Here is a 25,239-nt window from a genome sequence, read left to right as displayed (position 1 = left end):
ATGCATACTATAATTTTAGCAGGAAAGCATGCGTTGGATACATTTTCTAAGGTGACATATTTCTTTAAGATTCAGTTGTCCCCAAACTGAAATACAGCTGAAACAGTTTTCTGTAATGCAACTCCTGTATGATCTGAGCAACCATGTGAACGACAATTGATTTTTTTACTAAGGTTTGATAATTTGTCCTGGTTTGAGACAGTAGGAATCTTGACATGGAAGAAGATAACCTAAGGGTATCTGAGTTTTGTCAAGAGTTCATTCTGCAGACTTATTTCTCATTCTTTTCTTTTGATTGAGTTAGCTATGTCCTTATCTGGTTTAGAACTTTCAATCAAATTGATCAGAACAAACATAATCCGTGGAACTAGAAATATTTAATTAATGACATAAAATGTCTAATATTTGAAATTCAGTCAGGTTTTCTGGGTAACTTGATGTTTAAAAATGAATGGATCCTAATCCTCATATGTGATATTGAAAGTGGGAGGGGGGAATGCAAATAAATTACAAAAAAAAAAAAAAATGTAGTATCAAAACTGTATTTCATTGATTATATGTATATTTGATTTATGTACAGGAATGGTGTTGACATGATTTTCTATGATGGTATCTGATCTGATTTTCTTCAGGCTAATGCCTATTGACTAAGGATGTTGAGAACAGAAACTCTAGTTTTGATCAAGAGCCTTAGCAAGCACTCCACTCCATCTTCAAGATCTTGAATGCTTGACTCCAATTTGTGCATCATCACTGCTCATTTTTCCAGATTTTCTGGTCTTGTTACCAATGACAGTGCACAAAAATGCATTCACTTTCTTGAATTCGTTGATTTCCGTTGCTTTTCCCTCGCATGTTAAACGTTTGGAGCTCATCCACTTACACGCCAAAGAACAGTTGGTAGATTTTGATTCCATCTTTGACCGAAAGATGAAAGAAAAGAGAGATTCAAACACTGCGAACATGCTAAATGTGGCTTCGCCATCGTTTTCTAACTGAGCAAAGACACATTTACAAGCTCTCAAAGATTTGTATTAACTTCTTTGTTTTCTTCCTTGAAGCCAAGTATTCCTTGGCTTTATTTGTGAAACCAGCTTCATTGCCTTTCTTCTTCTCATAATTGATTGAAGTTGTTGTGTATCTTCCTTGGCCTGCAATAGAACATCCTTGGCCACGCCACACACATCCAAGAGCTTGAGAGACTCATTCAACGACATCAGGTTGTGAAACCATCTTAGTGTTACCATAAGTAGAGTTAGATACATGACCTTGGTGACAAAAGACGTGACAGAGGAATACAGGGTTAAAGTTACACATAAAGTGATAACTACAGCGACAGCCATTATCGATATTCCGAGGTGAGGAGGGAATTCATTAGTTAACTTTCTTGCTACAAACACACAGAAGACAGCAACGGGAGCAGAAATTAAGCTGACGGAGAAGAAAAGGGATCGCAGATCAGGTCCAAATATAAGCCTTCCTCCCAAAAGAAATATCTGCAGAAAAAAAAACATTGAGATAAACCATAGTTAAAACAAATGCATTAAACTTAAATTACATGTCAATTTCCACACAATTATTTTCACTAATCTACACTTACAATTATATTCTCTGCGATCTCAACATTCCAGAGTTGATACTATAATGTGAGGCTTAACCAATTTCATAACAAAGAGAAAATTGGCGAAGATGAATCCCAGAAATTCCTCAAACATTCAATCCCATCTTCCTTAAAAATCAAAAGCTTCAAATTTTCGTCATCAGAAACCAAATTACATAAACAGCCAATCGACTTTTCTTGTGCTAAGGCAGTCCCAGAAGCAGCAAGGCCTATCAAAACTCCTGCTGCTAAAGCTTGGGAAGCAGGGTACCAGTTTGGCAAATCTCTAAAAGCAGCAAGGCCGATCAAAACTCCTGCTGCTAAGGATTTGTTGTATGTATTTCAACATCACATTTTCGGAACAGTAATGCTCCATCTTGCAAACAAAAGAAAAACCCAGATACTTCCTGCCAAGAAACACTGATATATCAGAATAGAATGATATATTCTGATATATCAGAATAGAATCTGAATCCTCACAATCTCTGTCCCAGTAGCAATCAATCAACTACCAAAGAAACAAAATCAGGAAACAGAAGCATTGTAAACAGAAAGGGAAAAAATGAAGAACAAAACTGGATGTGCTTTGCTTTTATTCCTTTCGCGTACCCTCTTTCACCCTATCTCATAATCACTCGGTGGAAATATAACGCCGTTTGGGTGAACATTTCCTTTAACAAAGTCTTCAGCGCCAGCCATGGTGGACAAGTTCCGATGAGGACTAGACAAAGAAACACTTCCGATCGACGACCTCGAGGCGTCGTTGCAAAATAGAGAGACCGAGTGAAGGAGGAGCGAGACTTTAGCGTTTTGTATGCAAATTGTAAAAGGAAAGGGAAACGTCTATGGTTTAACGACATCCCACATCTGGTGGGAAGTAGAAAATGAATTGTATTTAAATTAGAAGGCACTAAACATATAAATGAGACGGCATGCCTATGCATGGGCTTTGTGATTAGGCTTTGGTTTTGCGTCACCTATTTCGGTTCCGTTGCATTTAAGAGAAACCTGTTATTTTGTAAGAGAACCAAATGAAACTGTTCATATCAACAAAATTCTTCTTCGATTTATGTTCACTCATCCGATTCAATTTCTTGTTTCTACTTTAATTTTGTTTCGTTTGATTATATAATAATATTTATTATTATTATTATTATTATTATTATTATTATTATCTCGGATTAATTATTTTTTCTAACAATCTTAAGACATATTGTATATTTAATTTTACAATTCTAATCCGAAACGAAGTGTAATCTATATGTGTTGCTCAATACCTTTTATAACAATTTGCGTCTTTCAATTTTAAAGTGAAGCAAGAGAAAGGCGTGGTGGATAGGAAAAGATTTCGATGCCAAGGAAAAGGTTCCATCGATTCAAAATCTATTTGGAAGCAGCCTTTATTTTCTCGTTGAAGTCAAAGCCTCTGCTGATTCTATAAGACTTAGGCATATTGGAAATTGTTATATGTGATTTAAGCATCCACCTGAAAGTGAGGAATCCACGTCAATTGTAATCCCAAGTTTGCTTATCACTTGTTCATATAAGAACCTTTTGCATGTTAACATAACCCTTTTCAAGTTCCAAAATCAAGGGCAAACCTTAGTGATTTTCATCACATGAGAATTTTTTTAATGGAGATTTGGTGAATTTTGATAAAAAATCGAAAAGGTAAAAGAAATTAGTGTCCTGCGCAAAGTCTGCAAATTAGATTTTGGTACACGCAATTCAACGATACTATTACAATGATGAAAATAAGTCTTGGCCATCATACTCTAAACGAAAGGGTCTTGAAAAAATTCCAATTGATATGGAATGAATCGTAACGATGTCCTTCCATATAGCATGTTGGACAAAGGATATCTATCTTTGCAGGTTCAAGACATGTCGTTGCATGGAAAAGCAATTTGTAGTGCCTATGCAAATTATATACCAGTATTTGCGACAATGAAAACTCTAAATTTGCATTGCATCCAGACAAGTTGAGATCGACATCGCAAGATTTTAAATTCTTATTATTTTAATATTTAATGGTTACGGTTTTGGCACCATAGATGTGTCGCGAAAGAGAAAAGCATTTTGTACACGTAATTGTGTTGTACTTCTGATTCGGGTTTTAGTTTCCTAATCTTCGCCGTTCAACAAAAGTTAATTTTGTTTCAAGAATTAATTTATTAAATTTTTGTCGTTTAACAGAAATTACTTAATTATTGGATTTTAGTTTTGACTAAAATTCGTTCCAATAAATAAGGCATCGAACGTAATTATGATGTCTATGGACAAAAATCAAGCCTATAATTCTGTTTCAGGATTTTAATCCTATTTTTCAACAAAATTTATTTGATTTACTGTTGATAACAAAAATCGTTTGGATGTAACAACATTGTTACAAATTTTGTTTTAGAAATTTAATTTCTAATTAAATTTTGTTGTTTAACATAAACAAATGATAAAATAAATTGAATTAACTTTCAATTTATTGTTGGAATATTTACAAATTTTGGTTATGTGTTTTAAACGAAACAATGGTAACCCCACTGATTCACCTACATCGTTATTTGAAATATTGATTCCTATTCATACTTTGAATAAAATTCAAAGATGTCAGTGGTTGTGATCCACAGCGAGAAGTATGTGAAAGTCATGGATATAATTTCAAGACATAGAGACATAAGATTTTATATTTAATCATGTTGAATATGATCAAATATAGGATGATCCTCCTATTCATAGAGAGGATGAGATAGACATTGTTGTCATTAAATCTTGAAAGCATTTTAAGTTTCTATGTCAAAATTACATCTCGAATGGATTGTCAGATACACCATATGAAGTGTATAGTATCCATAAGATTGCTAAATAATTATGAATGACATTTGACCATGTTGTAAGTTGTTATAGAACATGTAGAGGAAGCTATTTTATTAGCAAATTACCTTTAAATAAGGTAACTTACAAGAAAATAGGTGAGAAACCATATGAGTTATGGAAATTTTCCTACAACTACATCAAAGTGTGGGGTTGCCTTGTATAAGTATAATGATAAGTCGAGACACATACGTATTCGACATAGTATCATTAATTGATCTCAACTAGAGTTATTTATATTGATTTTGTAAGATTAAAAGATAACATTATGGATCCGCTAAACAATGAGTTGAATCGAGATCAAGTTGATAAACATCGAAATGAATGTGACTAAAGCCCATTAATATTTAAGGCGCTATGTGAAGGAAAACCCAACTTAGTTGACTGGTGATCCCAAGATCTAAGTTCAATGGGACAACCTATTTGCATAGACCTTGTGAGGTCACTGTGGGGGTTCTTATCCCCAAGTCCATTCCTATGATGAAAACTGAACGAATTTGTATAGACCTTGAGTTCAATGGGACAACCTACTTGCATAGACCTTGGGTTCTTATCCCCAATCTCTCTTAGATACAATTCCCAAACATTGGAATAGGAAAACTCTTAGAAATTCTATCACTGGAAAGAACGAATTTGGAAGGAATTTCTAAGAGTTTTCCTATTCCAATTTTTGGGAATTGTATCTAAGATCGAGTCTTAACTAACCTATTTATAGAGGATAGGAAATTAATCAAAAGGTTATGGCCTTTTGATGAAGAGATTTGTTGAAAAGCTAATAAGTATAATTGAATTGATGCAATTTTATACCAAATAATAAATATGCTCACCAAGTGACATAACTTATTATTAAAAGACATCAATTTTATTCAATTATTTATTAATTTTTCCAATAATCCCCCACATGAATGAAATTGATGATTTCAAACACTGACTCGATATGGTGATAGATTCTATGTTCGATATTTGCATAGGATAAGTAGGCGTCGCCCTTTGAACCTTCCCTTGTGAAAATATGTTTACCTTACTGGTTGTCCAGTAGACGTGATGTCTTTGAATTGTCCTGCCGTTGGTGTAAGCGATGACATATTATTTCTCATCTAAAAAATTAAATAAATTCAAAAAAATAATGATAAAACCAAAAATAATCTAACTAAAATTAATACCAAAATATTCACATTTTACTCACCTATTCTTCTCATATTATTTTTCTATAAAATTTACTCAAAATCAACGATTTTTTTTTTCAATATTTAACCTTATAATGCTTTGATCTTCTTCAATAATTGTCGAATTAGATTAGTTTTAAGGTATATTCTTGAAAAATGCTTCTCACCATGAGCTTTTAAACAAACAACCTAATCCAAGAAAGCCTTTTTTTTTTATTAATCCAAGAAAGCTCTAAAACTTAGTAAAATGATGGATATTTTATGTTCGATTTCATAAATTTTAAAGAGATTTTAAGAAAATTTAAACCAATCAACAAAGTTGATGAGACAAATTTGTTAATGTATAAAAAGATCACAAAAACCACAGGATAACATATATTTTGTATGGCTGTAAAACTTAGTAGGAAAAAGTTATGGTTTATTGAAGAAGATTACGAGATGAAAAGAAAAAGAAAATATGATATCAATATAAAATAATTTAAAAATATAGATTTAGATAAAAAATAATTCGTTTAAAAAGTAAGAGTACTTCGAATAAAAACCTTTATCTGTCCCTTTCATTTTCTCAGTTTCTGATTCCCTTTTCAATTCAATTTCCCCCACGTTTTCGTCATCACGCAATTTTACTTTGATTACTAACTGTTTTTCTTCTAACTTATAGCTTCCAAGACAATTCCACTATCACTAAAATTACGTATGCATTTTCTGTTAGTAGAATATATGGACTCCTGATAATTTTAAAGATAAAGATCATAAACTAATGAAGCCACTAGAGAAAAATCTAAACACAGCAAATAATCAAAAAGACTCACCGTCAGCAATAGCTAGTGTCATGTCATCAATGCGGCTTTTGATAAGATCCACAATCCGAGCTTTTTGCAATGGCGCAACACGACAACAGAGAACTACCTTACAGGAAGTTGCAATGTCGAAAAGCTGTTGAAAGGTGTGTAAAGTAAATTGAAATATTCAGGAATGAAAAAACAATGACAATAAATACAAATATAAAAGCAAGTCCAAAAATTGGTTCATAGATTGAACCATCTTGAAACAACAGAGTACATATACTATAAGCATCTAATCGATCTTGGAAATAAAAATTAGTCTTACCTCTGATTCTAAATCCTTCTAAAAAATATAGACGAAGCTGTTTCCATCTATTATAAGTGCCAAGGGTGCACAAACATCTGGTTCTTCCTTTCCAGAACGTGGCTGTAGCACATTGGAAGATTTTGCTTCATCCGGTATCTCAAGATAACCATTTTCTGGATTATTGGTCCTTTTTGAGTTTTCGTTTTTTCTATTTGCTGGTTGCACTCCATGTCTGGTCTTTGCATCAGTCAAAAATTTTCTGCATTCTTCCTCTGAATTGCCATTTATGATTATTTGCTGCATATCTGCAGTCAGAAGTTTACATGAGAGTCCAATAGAAATTGTTGTTTCCTGATTATCTCCAGTCAGAACCCAAACTTTTATTCCTGCTTGCTGAAGAGCCTCAATGGCTTCTGGCTGGTACACCATCTTTGTAGCTTATCCTCAATTGCAGTATCACCAAGTAAGTTTAAGTTGCATTATACTAAAGATGCGGTTTTACGTAATTTTACTGTTCTGTCAATTAAAGAAGTGCTTGCATCTTCATATTGACATTGCCAATGGTCAAGTTGCGCATCTGTAAGATCCCTTGCAGAAACTACACGAGTGCGGAGACCTTCTGACGAGTAATTAGTCAAATGACTTTGACTTACTTGTCTAATCTGATCATCCTTCTCAGTTTCTTTTGCTAAAATGCTGAACATTGCGGTATCAGTACCTTTCACTAACACCTTGATTGTATTGTCTGGAAATCTTATAACAACTGACATTTTCTTGGGCACACTATCAAACTCATGCAACCCCAAAACATCCAACCTGAAACATGGAATTTCTATTTTAACGCAACAAATTGCATAGAGAAAACTAGATAGTTGGCCTTGGGAAAATTGCTAGGGCAGGATCACTAGAAAATGATCAAATAGGCAGCATGGAAACAGGAGAACAAACCATACAAATCATATACCTCAGTTTATCACCATTGACATCGATCACAATATGACCTGACGTTTGTTCATGGAGAGTATACCCATAAGCGGAGGCTCCAGAAACTAGTGCTTGCTCATCAGGAGATTCACCCTGGTAATCAATAGCTTTCACCTCTCCCCATGAGTCACTTCTATCAAGAAACAATTGGGATCACAGTATTACATGCAGCTAGAGTGAGGAAGAACAGATGTGCAACAATTCTTTCATCTCCACCCATGTTTTTATGCAACAAATCCATTAGTTCCGAATCAACATATAGTTCTGACTTAAGCTTCCATCAGCTTGAAACAGCTGCATCTGCAAGGATCATATAAAAAACTAAAATTAATACTACTTAACAACATTACATACAGTATCAGAGGATAATCAATTAAAATGGAATATTCATAAATATTCAGATTCATTATTCATGAATAGGAGACTGGTGCAAAAGTATAGAAAAGAAGCCGGCCAATCCAATCAAAGGCATAGCCATACCTTTCTAACAACCTAAACAAGCATTTTATAACAGGTACGAATTGACTTGCCACCAGAACGATGCAGACATTAAGAAAAGCAACCAAAAAGGGTTCTTAGTAGTCCATCAGATCAAGAGTTAAGCGGAAAGTTGTGAAAAGATTTTGTAGATAAGTCCACTCGAGTTATCAAGTCAATAACCAGCAAGCAGAACTAAATAAATTCTAAACTAAAAAAAAATCAGATTCAGTCCTGCAGATATATGGATGATAAAGAACTGAATTGCAACAAAACAATTACAAAAACAAAAAATGAAAAGGAAAAGGAAAACATAAAGAGAGCTAACAAGTCCTAACTAACACTAAATTATAAATTGTAATATGCAGTAAGGACATCAAATGGCATAGGGATTACAATGTTATACCTCTGATGTTATCATCCTGTAGTACGTCATCTGAAAGATTGGAGCTTCTGTAATCTTTCTCATAGACACTTGCTTTTCGAAATTCCATTTTGTTCTCAGTAAGTGTCCATGTTTTGTCAGAAAACACATGTCGTATTTGACCTAAGTCCTCGTTTATGTTCAGCGATCGACATTGAAACCTTGAGCCAGAATTGCTGCAATACATGTGCTTATCTTCAATCATGAATAGGGATGGCAACGGGCGAAGTTCGGGCCGGGTATTGGTCTCCCGTCCCCGTTTAAAAAACCCATCCCCGCTTAAAAACTCACGGGATTTAAACGGGGATCCCCATCGGGTAATCGGGGAAAACAGCGGGAAAACGGGTATCCCCGTTTAGCATAAACGGTTATTTAAACGGGTATCGGGCCGGATATATATATTTAAATTAAATATATAAATATTATATATTTTTTAATTTAATTTAAATTTATTAATATTATATATATATATAATAATTATTTTAATATTTATCGAGTCGGGTATCGGGCCGGGTAATTGGATAATCGAGGCGGGAATTACCCAACCCATCCCCGTTTAATTCGGTTTTAGATTTTTCCCGTCGGGTTCAAATTTAAATATAAATTCATAAACAAAACCATTCAGCCATCAACTCAAATGCAATACAAAAAATAATGATTAACATGAATTTCGATAAATAAAGAAAATGGGATTTTTTGTTTAGTGCGTAATAAGATGCTCGAACAATTTCCTCAAAGTTTTCAAATCCGAAATGAGCTGCTACGTCTTCTTTCCTAGAGTATGCCAAATGGGAAATAAGCCCTCCATGCCTGGTTTTGGTGGTAAAGTTATACATGGAAGCGTTGCAGCTAAAAGCTTTGATCTTGTTCCCCTGTCTGCCATTTTCCCCTATTTTTTTCTCTGTTTCTTAGTTTATATATCAGAGAAAAAAGACAAGATTTTGTCTTTCTTTTTCTTCGAATTTTGTTGTTTTTCCAGTAATATTGATTGGTTCTTCTGATAGTTTCGTGTTTATCTTCAGCTTGTAGGGATAACAGTAGGGGAATTGTCAAATTTTTAAATTATTTTTTTGAACTATTTGGTGTTTTCAGCCCATAGATATACACATTTGTCATATTTTAATCCATTGCAAAATATAAAACACCTCAACAAACTTTTGACTTTTAATTTTGCTTATTTTCATATGCAAACAAGTGGGACATTGAGCCAAGACATGACAAGATCATGCTACCATGTCATGAAGCATTTGACACATAATATTTTTAGGGTAAATTATAAATTTAGTAACTAAACTTTAACTCTATCATATTTCACTCACTTTACTTTAAATCTTTTTAATTTCTTTTTATCACAGTGGTTTTAATATCGTTTTGGTAAATTATAAATTTAGTAACTAAACTTTACCATGTCATGAAACATTTTTTTATCACTCAGTCGTTTTCTCTCTAACGACATTATAAATGTTTCTATATAGATGTAAAATGAAGTTGTTCTAGTAAATTTTTCGTTTTTTTAAACAATTTCGTTTTAATATCGTTAACTATTTAACGATATAGTGACAAAAAAATCTAATGTATTAAGTTTAGTGATGAAATTGAAAACATTTAAAATTTAGTGAGTAAAATAGGAGAAAATAAAATTTAGTGAAATTTATAATTTACTCTTTTTATATAAAGAGAACGACACATACTATTTTAGTTTTTTTTTTTATCTTTTTTCACAATTTAATATTAGTTATATATTTTATTGTATTTACTCAAGAGATATATTTGTATAAGTTTTGACATATTGTTAATTTATTTTATAAACATTTAGAAAAAGTTCAAGTTGTTTTTGAAACCTTAATAGCCCTTCAAGTTTTTGAAATTCTAATAGCGATTTTAATTTTTTTTCTTCTTTATCTCCGATTGATAGGTAGCGGTATTAGTCTTCATGATTGTTAATATGGTCCCTATTTTTTATATATATATTTTTATTTTTTAATGGTTAATAATTCTGTATTTATGATATGTTTTTTTTTCTTTTGATACATGTTCGGTTGATTGGTCGTAGTTTTCATTTATTCTTTCTTTACAGAGTTGAACTTAACATCTTTGTGACTGATCAAGATGATGTTTATTTGTTATCATATTGATTTTCCTTACATTAGATCGTTATAATTGGATACGTATCATATCACTCAACTATGATTTGTGATTCGTTAGTGATATTTCAATAGTTTGATATCTTTTTGTGATTTGTTTGTCAAAACGATCAAATTCATTCATATTTCTTTTTTTCAAATTTGTTTGGTTAAATTTTTAAATATTTTCTTATATAGTCATTATATAATCTCAAGCAACTAATCTTTTGATTTAATAATACAAAAAAATATTCTTATTATATATTTTATTTACGATTTTGGTTATAAATTTTTATTATAATCTAAATATTTTTTTAATAATATAACTAACAACTACAACAAAAGAGAGAGAGAGAGAGAGTTAGAAAGAAAGAAAATGTTGGAGTTGGCAACTAGGCATTGCTTATCCATGTGGTTATGCGAAATGGAGAAAGGCAACGAAACAAAAAAGGTTGAAGTCAATGAATTGACTTCTATTCCCAAGCTTTGCAGAAGAACCAATTGTACAAAGGACCTACTGAAAGACCCTGTGCCATCACAATTTTGAAATTTCTCATGAACACAAATCATTACAACAGAGTACAACCAACAAAGAACTTAGCTTTAACAGTCGAAACAAATCATAGAGATTTCAGGTACCCAAATGCCCTGATAATGTAATTTAGGGATAAGTCTCTTCAATCCACTCAGAAATCAGAAGAAAAAGTAACTTACATTTAGATATACAGTAACATTCAACAATGGAAGCTGCAATTCAGAATTCAAGCACCCAACTCAACAATAAAACGATATTATATTATAAAATTTGCAAATCCAAATTACTGACTACCACTAACCTTAGTGGTGTACTTATGAATCATGCTGAGTATCACATGCTTATTACCTTTCCAACAAAGGTTTAAAATCAATTAACATATGGTTCGATATGCCTCGAAGAAACTCAACATGTGCTCCATCCAACTGCCGAGTCCTCTCACCTACCCAAAGCAAGTGAGCAGAACAGTCATAATAGAGGCCAGTAGTAGAATGCTTTCTGGTCAAGGCTTGCTCGTATGGTAAATGGAGGCATTCATGGGATGTTCAAAAATCAACAGTGTTCATTTGAGGTTCGTCGATGGCTATTCCGGCTACAGCCATGAATCCCAGAGCTTCATCAACTCTCCGAGCAAGCTCCATGTACTTATATAAATCAAAAGTCAGATTCCTGAAGAAAACGACAAGTGACAAACATAAAAGCTTAAATATAATACTAAGACTCAGAAAGTTGAAAGAATTTTACCTGTCTCATTGTTCGCTATGCTTAACAAAATCGAGATTCCATTGTGAGACTCTTTGCATAGCAGCATAACCACCGGTAGAAAATGGTCTAAGGAGATTCAATGTACCAACAGATTGAAGATAAGCTCTAATCAATCTTTGAAGGGCATACACTCTAGATTTCTCATCAAAAGCATCGCCATTCACATTATCTCCTCGATAACTCGGTAACTTAACTCCGTCTTTAATCTCAAATGGGTCTGACCTTGGCTTTGCAAATTGCCCAGCCATCCTACCAACCTGCAAAAACAAATCAAAGAGAACAGGAAAGAAGAGTATCATCCCAGATTGAAGTGACCGGAGAAAGCATAGGATGCAGAAATAATGGAACTCACTCACACGTAGCACCTTCCACTTCGGAGACTCTTCCAAAACTTCTTGAAGACCAGTCCATTATTGTTGGCGAACCCGTTTACGATCAATGAAAGGCTTCACGGCTCTGAAACTCTGAGGAATCCGAGGCGTTTGTAACTGCGGAGTATTGTTGGTGGAGAGCAAGAGAGGAGTTTTGTCCAGTGAAAATTTGGAAAGTGCAGATAAAACTGGAATTAAAGCATAGACGAAGACGAAGAAAGAGATTGGATTTTGTAATAGATTTGATCGATTATTTTCACAGCATGAAAATCAAAGAGGGAAAAGAGAGAAACTAACATGAGAGATGAGTTTTTAAGTGGGAAACCGCACAACGGGTGGTAAACCGCACACCGGGTGGTAAACCGCAGTCTGAATGGTTTTTAACTGGGAAGGAAATAAGGTGAGAGTGTGCCGTCCGGCCCATACTGGGCTTTTATCCTTGTGTTGGGCCTGGGGCGTGCCTCATCTCCTGTGCCCAAGAAGAGACTAGGGATGGTGGGTGGGTTTTTTGGTTACATGCTTGTTTTTTAGGGTTTAAGTAGTGTTCAACTAACAGTTAACTTCTTAAATCATTTCACAGTAACTTTAAAAGGGAGGGATCCTTGTAAGTAGTGTTTAACTAACTATCGCAAGAGTTAGCTTCTTAAATAATTTCACAGTAACTTTAAAAGGGAGGGATCCTTCCGGTACATACGAGGAGCATTATTTTGAAAAGTGATGCCAAACCTATAATGATAAAAAGGGCTCCCAACTATTCCTTCGACTGATGACTTCGATAAGTCACATATGCAACGTTAATGATCACTGTGTAGTCAGTAAAAAACGGGAGCTGCCTCTCAATTAGTTTTAATTATTAGGAACTAATTTAGATAAAATCTACTATCTAAATATTTATCTTTGCCTTATACTAAACTTCCTCTTAGCACACTGTGTATCGTCAAAACCACATTGTTTGGTTTGGTATACTACTTTAACAATCATTAAGGAATACTCATATCATAGTATTATTAGTGATTTAAGAGTAAAACGATATAATTAAAATGAAAGATCAAAATTAAATATTATAATTGATAAAATTAAAAATTTAATAATATAAGCTAATTAATATATCGTTTCATTGACATCTAGAATTATTTTCCTATTTTTTACAATATATCACATAATTTAACATTTTAAAAATGATATATTCTGAGATAATGTTAAATTACAAGGAGGGCAGATAAAATCCACTGGAAAAGTAAAATAGAACCCAGTGAAAGCTGGAAAATAGCCGCGCATTGGTTGGGGAGAGTGAGTAGCACATGCAGGCAATTGTCCTTTCCACCGACAATGGTGGGTCAAATAAAGAAACTCTCCAAACCTGGCATGCTATGCATTATCTAAATGCAAATTTGACATATTGTGCATTATCTAAATGCAAATTTGACATATTGTGCATTATCTGAATGCAAATTTGACTAGTATCTGGTATCACATAGCTCTCAAACACTAGTTACTGAGGAAACCTTGGTGAGCATCGGCTTAATTACCACAAAAATACTTAATGATCTTTTGGTCCTCACATAGCCATCATGTAGATCACTGAGGGGAACCCGGTGTCATGTAGCATTAATACAATTCCCACACAAATTGAAGCATTGGCTTGGTCTCACAAGCCTTCAAGCCAAGCTTTAACATACGTGACATACTAATCTGATGGGACTATACATGCATGATTTACACAAGCAGACATGGGATAGGTATGGTGGTGTGGCCGGAGGAATTTACGTGCATCTCAAAGCAATACCCCAACCTATCTTGAATATGAAATAGCTTAGAGGTAAGAACCGGAATATACGTACATCGAAAGCTTACCCAATAGAACTGACTGACATAACTAACCATGCATATCTAAGGCACATAGGCCATATTGTACTAACATCGCTAACACACTCCTCGCAAGTGTTCAGGTCTCGCACCCTAGTTAGCCCCTGAAGTACCTCGTGCACTGGCAATGCCCCACTAGGGAAACTAAGGTAATCCTGGGTATACCTTAGCATAGATGGACTCGCTAAAGTGAAGTCAACGTCACACTAGCTGTTATCTCGTTTATTCTCTCATCTAGAACGTTATGTGAAGGCTTACTTATTATCTAAGGAATTGGCCAGCCCAATATATGGCTTGAGTACATTTCTGAGTAGCGATACTTTAATTGATCTTATCATACTTTCCTTCAGAACTTCTTGAATTGAAAAGGACAACTTATTTTTCCTGGGTTCATAGACATTCTCGAAGCTCATTCTTTTTGCGACCACTGAATATGACATAATCATCGTACCGCTTATTGGATGTCTCCTGAACGATCCTCGGTCCTGGCTATTCGTATTCATCCTTGTTTGAAGATTCTTTTGCGTATTACACTTAATATGGTTACACTTGATGTAACCTGCTCCTACGGGTGTATCTATGTATTCTTGATCATTTATATCCCTCACAAGCTAATTCTTGCTATTACGAATCGTCTTTAGCTTTTACGGACCTTAAACAGGTCAAATATGACCATTTAAAGCGAGTAGTATTGATACTCTATTTGTAGTATCGATATTTTAGGGTCAAGTATCGATAACCTATGAGTATCGGTACCAAAAATGCATTTTATCGTGAAATTAGGCCTTAGTATCGATATTGCCACCCTAAGTATCGATACTGCAAGGGTAATATCGATACTCCCCTTGGCAGTATCGATACTCTAGCTCAAAATCCCTAATTTGTACCATAATTTAACCAGTATCGATATTGTTCATCCCGATATCGATACTCACCCAGAAATGGTTATTTTAGGCTCGATAATCACTCAAAAATCATCCTAAATGATTTGGGTTGGTTTCTAATATTATTCTGAAGCTTTAATAAGTTGTTTAGGGTCTTAAGGTAGCATAAAAACATCTTTTTAACTTCTAAAATGTAATTTGATATTGATATCAAATATAAACCTTAAAATGCTTAAATACTCAAATCTTAGGAAATACATGAAATTTATGAAAGCTTAATACTCTAAAGGATTAGAAATACACTACCTTGATTTTAGAAATCTGAAATAAACCTCCTTTAGCTAGCAATCACTTTCCTTTTTGAACTTGGATGATTTTTCTCCCTTTTCCTTTAGCTACAACAATGCAAGGATTTCCTTAACGTAAGAATGTTATAGGTAGCAAGAGGGACAAATTTGAGACTTAGTAAAGTTGAGAAAATGAATCTTACCACCACTTGAGGTTATGGAGACTTAAAGAGGGGAGAAAAATAGCAAGGAAGAAGATGAAGAGCAGAATGGGACACTCACGTTCAAAATGAAATAAAACCTCAAATCTTATCTTCAAATTCTAATAATGGTCTAATTACACTTCTAGTCCTTGATTTTTTATCTCATGTTTAAAAATCCCCCTTTTGTGGCTAATTGGGCCCAAATACAACTCAATTAAACCCAACAACTTAAATCATGAAATCTACGGGGTCCACTTACCTCTCGGATAAACCCGAAACTACTAGCCCAAAATTTGAGGTGTTTCAAACATATTCGATTCTTTTCTCTTTTTTTTCAAGAAAATAATCAATCCTTATTATCATCATTATTGATCAAGCATCATATGTTATCGGTCTTCATTTATAATAAGATCCATATAAAAACATTCATATTTTATTTTTTTTCTTATCAAATTGTTTTTTCCATAATATTCACTCAAAATCAATCATTTGAGTAGATTTTATGAAAACTCAATCTAATAAGGAAAAAGTATAGGAGTATTTTTTTATTAATTTCCTAAGTTTTAAAGAAGTTTTGAAAAAAAAATTCTAAACCAATAAATAGGATAAAACGATAAAATTAATTTATCAATATATAAGGTGGTCGTAAAAGATATCAGGGAATAAAGGTTTGTAGTAATAATGTAGCATTCAAATGTTAATAATATATTAGTATCATCAATAAAAGCAGAGAAAATTAGATACTTAGATGACCTCTTTGTGTTTCCCTACGTTGGAAACGATGCTTATGGGCCCTATTCCTTGTGGCGACCTCGATCTTCCTCTTGAAGGTAGGGATGACAACTCAACCTGAACCTGAGAGGGGTTTCGACTCGATCCGATCCGATCGAGTAAGATTTTTTTTTAAAAAAATTGGGTTCGGGTCGGGTTGGGTTTGGTTTTAGGGTGAAAAAATCCGACCCAACCCGAAAAATATATATAATTTTACCCTATATATTTAGGGACAATTACAATAATACCTCTCTATATATAATTTTTTTCAATTAAGTCACTGTTTTTATTGAATATAAATATTTTTTTTATTATTTCGGGTCAGGTTGGGTTTCTAAGCTTAATTTCGTCGGGTCGGGTCACGGGTGGATGACCCTTTCTTCTCGGGTCGGGTCGGGTGACCCAAAAACCCGACCCGACCCATTGCCATCCCTACTTGAAGGTGCTCACTTTCATATTGTTTGTTATAGTAAGCTAATATTAGTACTCGAGTACGTCATTTCTTGATCTTTCAGCTTACGAGTCGTCTTCCAGTCGTCTCACTCTTCTCCAACAGCGGTCTCCGGTTGTTAAGGTATTGCTTCAGTTATAGTTAGAATGATTCAATTTATTTTTCAGTTCCCAGTAAGTGCTGCTGTCATTACCTTCTGAGATGGTTGACATTGAGTACTCATCATAGATTTAAGACCGTTTTACTACTTAAACTGAACTAGAAGGATAAGAGGCATTGAATTTATTTGTAAACTGCTTGTTGTTATTTTTTTATATGGTCACTATTAGAAAGCGGTTATGTTAACTAAATGATTAGTCAGTTTGATACAGGGAACCCAACTAATAAAAACTTCTTAATTTATATAGTTAAGTGCCAGGATTGGTGTCCTATGCTAATGTATTATTCTTATTTCAATTGCCTTCTTGAAGCACTGAATTACTTCTTTCAGATTGAGTCCTGTTTCATTTATGATTGTCCTGACCGAGGGATCTACCATGCCAGTTGAAATTCATTTGTGACCTAGCTGTATCTTTTTGCCATTGTTCAAATTTGTCTTCCAATTAATTTTTTCTCCTTCATTTTCAAGCTATACAAAACTTGAACGTATATGGAATGATTTGATCTTTGAATGGTCATTCTAAACAGGGGCGAATGGTTGAATTTGTCAAAAACATGGCAAATTTTGCTGCTGCAAGTGGAAAGAAGCATTTTGTTCTGCTTTCTAGCTTGGATTTTGGAAAGTGGCAGAAAATTGACATGTCAAGCTGAAATTTTCGGTGGTCAGTTCATGTTACCATATGTTGGGGACAGCAAGTTATTCTTTGGAAATGTAGAACCTTGATTTACATCTCTTCCGGGATATAACCTTGGCAAGTGGCAATGTGGTCTCAGTGGTCTGCAGATACATTACCTATCCAGCATCAATCCTGATGGAAGAGACGATCGTTGTGAGCAACTTGGATGGAAGTATCTTAGCACCTTAGCTGAGGGAAATACTGTGCTGGAAAGCAATTTACCTTTCGAAGATGAGTTGGAAGACGAAGATTATTACCCAAGTTTGCCTTTTGCAGCACTCTTTTCTTGTCTGAAGGTATACTTCTCCTTTTTAAGTTCATAATTGTTTTGCACTAAGTTAAGGGGAGACTGCCTTTTGCAGCAATATTTTTGTGCTTTTATTTTAAATTTCTTTCTTTCAAGTACAAGACATGGGTTTGTTTTCTGTATATATAAAGAACCTTGAATTTATGTGGCTTACTTTGTTATTTTCTACACAGGCCAAAGGTTTGAAGGTTACATGCTTGCTATGCTATTGTTCAGAAGGGGATAATATACAGGATGCTTTTCAATTGGCTGAGGCAGCATGCAGACTTTTGGGGCTAAATCCTAGTACTTTTCCTGGTAAGGTTCCTTTATACTTAAGAATCAATATTGCCTGTAACAGTTACTCTATTATGTTTTTTCAGACCAATGACCTCTTTCATGAATATTTGCACTTAGTTTTAAAGATTTAAATATGGTTGCCTTGAAGATTTCAACTTTTGAAATAAAACATCATTATATGCATTATCAAAGTTTTCTTGCAACCATATGCAGTTGCTAATGAACACACACCACAACACTATTTTCCTAATCATTTGCGATGTGTTTAATAATGGAGGACTATGTTATTCCGTTGCTTTAATTGCATCAATTTTCTTAAAATAATGTTTTGTTCCTCTTAATTCTTTTGGTGTTTGCTTCATATCTAATCTCCAGATTTGTTTCATCATAAAGACTAATTTTATGTACAGTTAAATAACTTTTAACCACGTCCATATTATTTGTTGACATCCTTTCTTGGTCCGTTAAATATTTCTTTAAGAATTTCAAGAACACAAAAGTTTTGTTTTTCTTCCAGGTAACGGGGGTGGTGGAAACACGTGCATGGAAACACAAGGGGTGTCTTCTTCACTTTTCTACTTTAGTAATATATTATATACAGTTAAACACTTCCTTATCGGATGCATCATCTTTCTCTTCTACTTTTGAAAGGTTTCACCGAAGTTGGCCGTCTTTTCTTGGCATTATTTGGTTTGTGGAAACACATGCATGGAGCACCAAATCATTGAATAAGTCACTACCATATGAACTTTTGACACGACGTATCTACGATCATTTCTGGTATATAAGTTTTGGTTGGTGGATTAAAACAGATGCTAAATCTTCATACCTGAAAACAAAAACTTCCATGGGCACATTTGTAGGACATTTGGTGCCAGGCCTGGCACTGACCCTTCTTGGCCTGTGGCACACCATCAACAATATTAGAGCCTATTGTCTCAAGGGCTCTACCAAATTTACAGTAAGGTTCTGGTATCCTCTCCATGGCCATGTTTCTAGATTCAAACATTTGGAGCTGATTTTTATATTGGCCTTTTCCCTGTTAGCAATTTTCATGCAAATATTAGACTTGCCTTTTATTCGCTATCCTTTCGAACTCGATGGCCTTGAGCACGCAAGCATATTTTTCCATCAGTCCATCTTGCTATATTTGCAGGTTTCACTCTTTCCGTGGAGTTAACTCAGTCCACTGAGATTCTATCAGCTTTTTCGGGAATTATTGTGGCATCTGTTTTCAGTCAGGAGCTTTTCTTCCTCCATTTTCACTCTGCCGATCATATTGGACTTGAAGGCCATTATCACTGGCTCTTGCAGCTCATAGTGCTCATCTCAATACTGGCAGCTATAGCAATAATGTTTCTACCAACTAGTTTGCCCGCGGTTCTTGTTCTATCAGTTTCTGTTGTATTCCAGGGTTGTTGGTTCATGAACATGGGATTTATGCTATGGAGTCCTCAGTTTGTTCCTCGAGGATGCATAATGCAGTTGGCTGAAAGCAGCGGTGACAGCATGCACAGTGCAGTGACATGTTTCTCACATGAAGCAGATATAAGGGCCAGAGCATTGGCCAACTTGCAATTCATTTGGATACTCTCTGGAATTATGATATTCACAGGATTCATCTGCCTAAATTTTGCTGGAAAATGCACCCGAGACCACAATCAACCGAATACGAGCAACTTCAAATTAGAGGCAGCGATGTTTATATAACTGTGGATAGCTTCAAGCAAGCTGATCCCTAGGTGTTTACCTTTGTTTGATAAACATGTAAGTGTATGATGGACAGCAGAGTTTGATACTTAACATAAACACTTCTGAATAAATGTAATGTGTTGTAGATGTATTATAAATACGATATCCCTCACAGTAGCCACATAAAACACCAATTAAACAAAACATATAAAACATGACATTTCCATTGCAGAAGCCATATAAAACATGTTGCTAACTTGCAGTGTTTAGACAAAGCAATCAGTTGCAGTTAGAAATGATAAGGAACTAGAGAAATGTCAAAACCATGATGGTGTTAGGTGCTATTACATTGGAACCACTTTCTCAATGTCATCAGCCTCAACAAAACATTTACATCCACCAAAACATTGCCACTTCAATCATCATTACTATACCATCCCCATTGCTAAAGTATACAAAAAAATCCAAAATGAAGGCCAGTTTACAGATTAACTAATTCAAATCTGGTCCAGTACGAACAGTTAGCATATTATACAATTTTCATAAGACCGTTACAGTTCACCACAAAAGAAGAGAACCAAATGTGATTCCAAGCATCATTTCCTTTGCAAGTTTCTCCATTTATCTTTGAGGTCAACCTGATATATAACAAAGAACATATATTATAAAGTATCCATCAAAATGAATAAGTTGACACATCATATAAAGAAGGTGATATACTTACAGCAGTTCTCTCTCTAGATATTTCTTGATAGGTTTCCAATATGCGTGTCCACTGGTATCCATACCTGCATTATGAAAATAATCTTAGTGGGAAAGCAATGGTTATAAACTACCAGAACTATCTCTTCTCATATTGGTTAAACAAAACAAGTAGTAACAACTACTAAAGCAAAAACCTAGAGCAAATTTAATATGCTAACAGTATTATACACCGAAAATTAAATGCAGAACCTCAGTTATATGTTAACCACTTACTTTCGTACACCCTCTGCCAAAGCATTTTCCTCCTCGTAGGTCCATTTATTTACTTTTCTCCGTCTCATCCACCTTTTAGGTTCGTCTATGTTTAGGAGAGAGATGTGTTCTGTCCTGGGGCTTGGTAAAGTGCAACTATTTGTCCCTTGGGAAGAGTCCTCAACTGAATCCTCCAACTACAACAACAATCATAACATAAGACAGATGAAAAACCAAAACATAATATGATTAAATGAACAAATAGGGATTCAACTTAAAGAATGCAAGACAAAATATCAAATAACCAAAAAAGTTCATCCCAAGATTTCACAAAACAATGCCAAGTCAGACAGAGCATAAATAGTAATAACAGTTAAGGATATATATATATACAGAAAAAGAAAACAGCAGGAGGTTACGATTAGGATTTAAAGCTTGCAATGCAATGAAAAGCAAAAGTTAAAACAATGGAACATGCAATGTAATGCCAGTAATGATAATAATATAAATATGCGCACACAGACCTCAGTGCGAGCAGTGGAATTCCTGTCCTTGGTGCTCGGCACTTTCTTGGGCCTAGCCCTGCTAAAATCTTCATTCCCCTCCTTAGTTTGAGAGGGTTCTCCCGTATGATTAGCAAATGGAATAAGAGCATTTCCATCTATACTGTCATGGTCTTTTTTGATGTCCTCCTTAGGTGCCCCCTGTTCGTTATTTACATGGCCTTGAGAGCCTTCAGAATGCAATCTTTTAGGTTCTGCCAAATATGATACAACATCTTAGAACAACATATTATACTGCAAATTAAACATATAAATGACATAGCATAATAAAAAATATTAAGACTTTGGAATAAAATCAAAAGAAGAAAGGGAAGAGGAGCCTACCGATTCCCTTCAGTAGGAGCAGGAGCAGGAGCAGGAGCAGGAGCATGAGGCACCAGACAGCTCCAAATCCCCAATTTCCTTTTCCCAAATCCTTCGTACGGCGTCAAAATAGTCGTCCCTCGAGAAGTGTAACCACCGCAGCGTAAGATGTACAGCAAGGGCGCAAAAAGCTTCCCGCATGGCGTCAGAGGCATGAACGCCCCGTCCGCGGTCGAATTCATCGACGAGGATCAAGGATTCAAGAAGTGAAAATAGTAATCCGTCGTCCTTTTTTGAATTGATCGGAGAAACAAGGCTTTAGTATAGAGACAAAATTGATCATAGTCGCTGTAGTTGCCGCCATTGTTTCCGTTTGGCTGAGTGTAGAATTGTTTAAGAATACGTAGAGCAGAAGGCGAAATATCCTCCATTTTTCCAAAACTTTCCACTACTAGTATTGCTTAAGAATGGATAGAACAGTTTTATCTTAACAATGGATATTATTAATTGTTGTCGTGCCTTCATATTATCGCTTTAATGATAATCGTTTTTAACTTCATAGTTTTGAATTTAATAATATTATTATAAGTAATTTTAATCTAATTATAATTTATTTTCACTATTTAATTGGGATTAAAGATTGATTGCTTCTGTAATATAATTATATTATATTTTTAACATTTTATTAACATTAAATTAATGAATGTATAATATGAATGAAAGTCTTCAATCCTATAGTTTGTCTTAATTAAATAAATGTAAATTTTAAACTATTTATGATAAAAACATAATTTTTTAATGTTTTTAAAATTTTAAATTTATATTATATTTCTTCAAAAAAAATTATATTATATATAAATTGAACTTTTAAAATATTTTAAAGCTCTAACCATAAATCATAAACCTTCTATCCTACCTAATAAATCGTAAACTCTAATATTAAATCATAAACTTTAAACCCTAACATAATTGTCGAAGTCCCTTAGTATGAACCTAAATCATATACACCAAACTTTGCTATGAATCAAAGGACATAAGTCTGAATTAGGGAACTATGAACCCTACATACTAAACCCTGTAAGGCTGTAACCTTTAATATTAACTCTAAACTCTAAACCTTGGACCTACATCCTAAATGCACAATAAGTGCTAAAACTTAGTCTCTAAATCATAAACCTTAAACTCTAACACTCAATCCTAAACGTTATATTGGACATATGGCCCTTAGTCTAAACCTTATACCCTAAATCTTACCTTGGGTCATAAGTCCTAAGTCTAAACCAAGAAACTCTAATCCTTACTCACTAATTACTAACTCTAAACCTCAAATCTTATAGCCTAAAATATAGAGTTTGAGATTTAAGATTTAGAGTTTAAAAATTAATCGCTTGATAACTTTGTTCGGGTTGAAAGCCCATACTTCAAGTTTGGGAACCAGAACCTTGAAAAAGCCAGCCTTGGGCTAGAACAAAAAACCATGGATCCTACCCAGTGAACTTTAATTCTAAATCTTAAAACTTTAAAGCCAGCCCGCGGTTCTTGTTCTATCGGTTTTGTTGTATTCCAGGGTTGTTGGTTCATGAACATGGGATTTATACTATGGAGTCCTCAGTTTGTTCCTTGAGGATGCATAATGCAGTTCGCCGAAAGCGGCGGTGACAGCGTGTGTTTCTCAAATGAAGCAGATATAAGGGCCAGAGCATTGAGCAACTTGCAATCCAGTTGGATACTCTCTTGAGTCTGGAATTATGATATTCACAGGATTCATCTGCCTAAAATTTGCTGGAAAACCACCCTGAGGCCACAATCAACCGAATACGAGCAACTTCAAATAAGAGGGAGCGATGTTCCTATAACAATGGATAGCTTGAAGCAAGCTGATCCCTAAGAATTAACTTTGATAAACATGTAAGTGTAACATGGACAACAATGGCTGATATTGAACTTAAACACTCATGGATAAGTATATAATGTTGTAGACGTATTATAAATAAGTCATATTAGACATCAGTTAAACAAGACATATAAAACATTACATTTCTATTATATAAGCCATAGAAACATGTTGCTAACTTGCTATGCTTAGACAAAACAGATAGTTGCAATTAAAAATGACAAGGAACTAAAGAAATTTGTCTATTAATATATTTTATTCGATATAGAGTTTCAAAACAGCAACCCAAAGTGCTAATTCAGTTGGAATTGAAAAACAATTACGTTTTCACATAGCAATCAAAGTACAAATTCGGTAGGGACATTGATGAAGCAAATCTTGAATTTCTCACTCATGACTCGGCTTCTTCCAAAGACGCTTCGATTCGAAGGAGAACGAATCCCACGGCAACTCCGACGAGAACAAGTCCATTCATGATTGCTGCAATCCTGAATATCTCACCAACTGCATTGCAAGTTGAAGAGAGTGCACCACCACCACCTCTACCTTTACCACTTGATGGAGCTTTGAGTGAGCTGACAAAGTTTGCAAAAGATTGCTGAATGCACACTGGTTGGCCAAGTGAGACTACTTTGTTATGAGCTTTCAATCCACCGAAAGAGTTCGACCCTGTTATGTAATTCACATGAACACTACCAGTCTTTCTCCTGGGGTGGCCAATGGTGGTGGCAGCAGCCAACATGGGTGGAGAGTATGTAGCTGAGGCTGTTGCCATTGCTAGACAGTAAAATGAAAGTTGAAAGACAACAGAAATTGGGTTTGGTTATTGTATGGAGAAGAGATGATGGAAAAGGTGAAGTATTTGGATGAATGGCTGGGAAGAAGATTAGATTAGGGGAGGATTTTGCAGCTTCGAATGCTGGCCACAAGATATTTGAGACCAATTTCTGGTTACATTAGCCCATTTAATAATGATATATCCATTTAAATGAGCATTTCCTGCTATTGAGCCTTTCAACATGTAACAGCTCAAACTAGAAAAAGCCCTCAAACAATCTCTCCATGGCCCTACTTTCCCTTTTTCTATAGGTAAATATACATTTTTGTTATCTAATCTAACTTCTAAATTTAATTTGATATTTCAATTCATTAAATTAAACATATTAACTTAATTTTAAGATTCAGTTAGGAATCTATTTTTTATTTAATAAATTATTTGAACTTAGTTTTTTATTCAAATTGGTAGGGACAAAATCTAGTCACTGTGGATGTGAATGAAAAAATAGATATATAATTAGAAATGTTGTCAAGTTGGAGGAGTACAAATTGCATTATACCTTTAAAAAATTAACAAAAGTCCAAACAATGTTTCGAAGGCCGAGGGGAGTATTGGACGCTAAGCAACATCGGAACCGACTCGCAGGCTGCTCGCGCTTTACTGCAATATGATACTACAGAATGTTACCGCGCGAGACGGACGTACGTCAACCTAACTCACACCATTTGTCGCAAGCAGAAGACGACGCGAGATATTTCCCCTC

The 25,239-nt window shown here is 34.5% G+C and overlaps 3 protein-coding genes, 1 long non-coding RNA gene and 1 pseudogene across 4 annotated transcripts; 2 read left to right on the top strand and 3 right to left on the bottom strand.

Moving 5' to 3' along the window:
• Nucleotides 1–7,205: 7,205 nt before the first annotated feature.
• Nucleotides 7,206–7,930, bottom strand: LOC120175413 (phospholipid-transporting ATPase 1-like). The gene is made up of 3 exons (XM_039182038.1): nucleotides 7,899–7,930; nucleotides 7,691–7,843; nucleotides 7,206–7,542 (listed from the first exon to the last, which is right to left on the bottom strand). The coding sequence occupies exons 1-3, from the start codon at nucleotides 7,928–7,930 to the stop codon at nucleotides 7,206–7,208; spliced, it is 522 nt and encodes a 173-aa protein (XP_039037969.1).
• A 1,992-nt stretch (nucleotides 7,931–9,922) lies between these two features.
• On the bottom strand, nucleotides 9,923–12,326 carry LOC120175376. Its single transcript, XR_005521255.1, has 4 exons — nucleotides 12,014–12,326; nucleotides 11,648–11,913; nucleotides 11,561–11,565; nucleotides 9,923–9,934 (listed from the first exon to the last, which is right to left on the bottom strand). It is a non-coding gene; the product is annotated as an uncharacterized LOC120175376 (long non-coding RNA).
• Nucleotides 12,327–12,778: 452 nt separating this feature from the next.
• LOC120175402 lies at nucleotides 12,779–18,937 on the top strand (annotated as a pseudogene).
• On the top strand, nucleotides 18,899–23,692 carry LOC120175545 (transmembrane epididymal protein 1-like). Its single transcript, XM_039182148.1, is given in 3 exon segments — nucleotides 18,899–19,421; nucleotides 19,424–19,943; nucleotides 23,604–23,692. Coding segments are annotated over 3 exon segments (894 nt in total). The 5' UTR covers nucleotides 18,899–19,136.
• Nucleotides 23,693–23,927: 235 nt separating this feature from the next.
• Nucleotides 23,928–24,600, bottom strand: LOC120175534. The gene has a single exon (XM_039182141.1). It carries the CDS (start codon nucleotides 24,471–24,473, stop codon nucleotides 24,090–24,092), a length of 384 nt encoding a protein of 127 aa, XP_039038072.1. The 5' UTR covers nucleotides 24,474–24,600; the 3' UTR covers nucleotides 23,928–24,089.
• Nucleotides 24,601–25,239: the final 639 nt, after the last annotated feature.

Source organism: Hibiscus syriacus, unplaced genomic scaffold, assembly GCF_006381635.1.
Source record: "Hibiscus syriacus cultivar Baekdansim isolate YM2019G1 unplaced genomic scaffold, ASM638163v2 tig00003194_pilon, whole genome shotgun sequence".
Lineage (NCBI taxonomy): Eukaryota > Viridiplantae > Streptophyta > Magnoliopsida > Malvales > Malvaceae > Hibiscus > Hibiscus syriacus.
The sequence above is the reverse complement of the archived record's forward strand: the minus strand, read 5'-3'. Positions and strand labels throughout refer to the sequence as shown.

Bases quoted from the DNA above. Each gene is read 5' to 3' on its own strand.
- LOC120175534 (XM_039182141.1), bottom strand. From the start codon at position 24,473: ATGGCAACAGCCTCAGCTACATACTCTCCACCCATGTTGGCTGCTGCC.
- LOC120175413 (XM_039182038.1), bottom strand. From the start codon at position 7,930: ATGGGTGGAGATGAAAGAATTGTTGCACATCT. The intron at 7,844-7,898 runs GTTCTTCCTCAC...GTTTCTTGATAG, and splicing joins GAAAGAATTGTTGCACATCT to AAGTGACTCATGGGGAGAGG. The intron at 7,543-7,690 runs GTATATGATTTG...TCCATGTTTCAG, and splicing joins GTCAATGGTGATAAACTGAG to GTTGGATGTTTTGGGGTTGC.